At 39.3% G+C, this 4,209-nt stretch overlaps 1 protein-coding gene across 1 annotated transcript; it reads left to right on the forward strand.

Annotated features, from left to right (window-relative positions):
• Positions 1–305: 305 nt before the first annotated feature.
• On the forward strand, positions 306–1,538 carry TM35_000272360 (carbohydrate kinase; the record flags this gene model as incomplete). Its single annotated transcript, XM_029028129.1, has 1 exon — positions 306–1,538. One exon carries the CDS (start codon positions 306–308, stop codon positions 1,536–1,538), a length of 1,233 nt encoding a protein of 410 aa, XP_028880712.1.
• Between the last annotated feature and the right edge of the window lie 2,671 nt (positions 1,539–4,209).

Here is a 4,209-nt window from a genome sequence, read left to right on the forward strand (position 1 = left end):
ATCATCATCGGGAAAAGATTTGATAGAGATATGTAAATAATGCATCAAAACTTGTTTGAACAATCATGGAAACAAAATATTTTTCTCTTGTGTTTTATTTCTTTAAAGAGGGAGTAAGGCTAGGGTATTCTATCCTATTCGTTGTATAAATAGTATGGCACTTCTTTTTTTATTTTATTTTTGTTTGCTCCGCTTCTCTTTCTTTGTGTGTGTGTGTGTGTGTACGTGAATGTGTAGAGAAATATCTATTTTACAAAAAAAAAGTTTTCATCTATTTCTTCAAAAATACTATCTTTTACACAGTAATGCCGAGAATCACGATATCTGGTGTGGGATGGTCTTGTATGGACTACTTGTTCACCAAATTGGATTTTTCAAGTGAGGGGTTTAAGAAATACGAGTCGAGGACACCAGGTGATGGTGGCACAAGCCCTGGGCACCTGGTGTTTAAAGAGGATCTGGAAAAATTCAGTGGTGTTTCTATCGACGAAGTGCGAAAATGTCAAAACTGGTACCGTGAACCTGACGTTTGTAATATTGGTGGACCTTGCGTCGTGGCACTAATAAATGCTGCACAGTTAATGGAAAACAATGATGCTATTGTTCGACTTTTTGGAGCCGTTGGGAACGATGCAACTGCTGATAGAATATTATCAATGGTTGGAAAGACACCAGTAAATTTGGACAATGTTCAGAGAATGCCAGGAAGCTCGCCCTATACCCTTTGTCTGTCTGACCCCAACTACAATGAAGGTAAAGGTGAACGTTCTTTTGTGGTAAACAAAGGTGTTTTTGGAGATTACACAATAGATATGATTAATGACAGTTTTTTTGAATCTGATATACTTTACTTTGGGGCTACCGCCTTGGCTCCTCGGATTCACAAGAAACTTACTACATTGTTGAGGAAGGGAAAGGAACGGGGGTGTATAAACGTAGTTGGAACCGTTTTTGATTTTCCCAACGAGAAAGAAAACCCTAACAAACGATGGCCTATGGGAGAGAGTGATGAATCCTTTGCACTCATGGACCTACTGGTGATGGACTGGGATGAGACCATGAAGATCAGCGGTGAGAAAACTATTGAAAACGCCATGAACTTCTTTATCCAAAAGGGCGTCAAGTCGGTGGTTGTGACTCACGGTCATTTGGATTCCTACGCGTGGTCAAGTGGGACTCTCTTCAAAGAGATGGAACTTACGGCATTTCCGGTAAGTACACAGGCGTTGCGAGAGATATCGGAGAACAAAGAGTGGCATGGCGACACAACCGGTTGTGGCGATAACTTCGCCGGTGGCCTCCTCGCTTCAATTGCAAAGGGTCTCTCGCGGGGTTTGCGACCAGGAGAGTTGAGTCTTACGGAGGCACTTTCATGGGCTCATGCTTCGGGAGCATTTGCGTGTTTTTACGTTGGCGGGTTATTTTTGGAATCACAACCAGGCGAAAAGTTGCGCAAGGTAAAGGAATACCGTAAATCCTACAAGAAGCAAATGGGTTTACAAGACCATCATTCATGCAAGATTTCTTCCAAACTATAATTTTTTTTTCTGTAGGTTGCGACACCGGTGAGTATTTATCGATTGCATGGAGGAATCGTTCATTACTGCCGTTGTTTGCTCATACTCGGGTTGTACGGTGACTGCTCTAACTATCACGTAGAGAATAGGGAAATGTGAAGAGTGTATTTTTTTTTTTGTTTTTTTTTTTAGTGCTGGGAAAATCAAATAAAAAGAAAACGAAAATGCAATTTATCAGAGCAACTTCTGTATTCCAATGAAAACGTTTTATTTTCTATTTTGTATCAAGACGAGTTTTTTTTTTTTATATTTTCCATTTCCGGGTTTTTTGGGGGTTTTCCGATTTGGGGCTCATTCTTATTTTTATTTTTACTCTTTATCTTTGCTATTGAGTTCTGCATTGACACAATGTTTGGAAGTCTCTAGTAGCCTTCTACTTATTTGGTATATGTAGAAAGAAAAAACCTATACAGGAATGATTCTGTTATGCTATTTCTTAAAATATCTTCAAAAGGCCATTTTTTTTTCTTATATTTATTCTTTCTCCCTAACATCTTTTGATTTTCCATATATACTTCACTAAATATATTGATAGGAGTCATTGACATTGTGGCAATGTTTCCTTTTAAGTAGTTTGTACTCAAATATATTCTAGTGCTACTTGCCCGTATTTTATAGGCATCCTCATTCGAGCTTCTAATATTCATTATGCGGTAAATGATGAAGTTCATTGGAGCTGGCGCACACCTCTGTGGAAGAGTACAGATTTCGCCGTTTTTTTTTTTTTTTGTTTGCTATTGCTTTCCAGGCGCTTGTGGTTCTTCTCTGCACATACATGTTATGTGTCAATTAACCAGAAACATGTTTTAACTTTAAAAACGATAGTAGAGTACTGTTATTTTGATCCTGATGGGAATGTCCTGTGAAATGGTGTGTCCGCTTGACCTCACACCGTCTGTATATTTATCTCTGCGTTTTTTTATTATTATAGAGAAGCCGTTTTTATACATTTAAATATAATCTTTTCATAGTACAATGCGCGACGAAGTACTTTCTAGTGCATGCTACCCCAGAAATCAGATAATTGTAGTGCTTCATTTGTCTCAGTACTGGTTGTGGCAAGGTTTTGTTGGGATCCTATTACATTTGTTCATTTTACTCTGTGCAGTAATATGCGGAGTCATCGGATACTATTTCTCTATTTATTCTAAGAACATCATCAAAGCTGGACATTTCGTAATTAAAAATTCTCATTTTTTTTTCAGGAAATGTGTTGCACATGAAATGAATGCATAAGAAGGAATGGATTTAAACGCAAAGTGTCTTTTCATTTGAATGGTTATTCATGGGTGGGGTAAGAATAATTTCCAAGGCATTTCATGAAAAGTCCGGGAGGTACCAAAAAAAAAAAAAACAAGGGGGTCACCATGATGAGGTGCACCAGGTGAAGGAGGTGCTTTAATGGACGTTACGGGTCATCAAAAGACGAGAAATCGATATCCGGGCGCTATGCAGGGTTTGGGATTGGTACGGGCAAGAAAAGGAAATAAACAAGAAGATAATAACCCTGATAATATTGACTACCCTGTCGTGGTGACATTGACTAATGTTCTTTATTACCGAAGGGATCACAACAGACAGAAACAGCACTGCCCTCATATGCATCATTTTGTTCCTCATCTGTTGGTTTGTGTGGGTCCAACAAACACATAGGGACCAATGAGGTTTTATTTCTGGATGGCTTTATCCTTTTCAGAACAAGAGAGTGTTTCACCATGCCATGAACTGCACCATCCACATCAAGTTAGTACTGATTCATGTGTGTGTGTGGGACAGATAACCCTCTCGTCCTTCTTTGAAGAGGGTCTGCAGTGGATTGAAGTGGGCATTCAATTCACTCAACAGCCCTGCATTGCCCCGTACATTACTGGGATTTGGGAAATGGACCTGTTCTGACCACACAGATGAAGCAGAAAGAATGTGACATCAAACTGCCACATGCGGGTGACTGTGCGTGGGAGTGTAAATGAAAACCCTCTCAGAAAAGTGTGAGAAATAAGGTAATGTCTTTATTCATTGCTGGTAACGATGAAGTGTGAGAGAGAACTGCCTCTCCACAGACAAAAAAGGACAGGATACAAGGAAATAATGTTTTGTATTTGTGAATTGGTTTGCCCATGTGGACTCGCTAAAATTATACGACCACAGGTTCTGCGAGGGCAAGGGTTATTATTATAATGGGGAATCACTGAACGTAAAAAGATGTTGGTTTTGCAACAAAACCCATCGCTAACATTTTGTGTGTCTCTGACACAATTTGGTTTCAGTACTCAATAGTCAGAGTTATGGAGTGTCTGAATATAATGGTTTTTTGTGCAGAGGGTCGTGTCCACTCAAGAATTTGGTTGTATATTGTTAGCTGTCTCCCTTGATGCCTTTAAAGGGACGTTAGTGTAAGGAATTCCAATGCTGTGTTAATGTGGCCTGTCGTTATTGGATTATTGCGCTCCTTGATTGATAATGTTGTTGTATGTGTGTGTGTGTGTGTGTGTGTGTGGAGTGGGCTAGTGAGGATTTATTTTGTTTTTGGGTGTTCCTCTTTGGTGGTGGACCTTGAGGACATGATTGGATATGATTGCGAGGAATACGAGGGGAAAAAAAAAGAAAAGGAATACCCTTTTCTATTAGTAAG

This window comes from Trypanosoma theileri (assembly GCF_002087225.1).
Source record: "Trypanosoma theileri isolate Edinburgh chromosome Unknown TM35_Tth_27_V1, whole genome shotgun sequence".
In the NCBI taxonomy this organism is placed as follows: domain Eukaryota; phylum Euglenozoa; class Kinetoplastea; order Trypanosomatida; family Trypanosomatidae; genus Trypanosoma; species Trypanosoma theileri.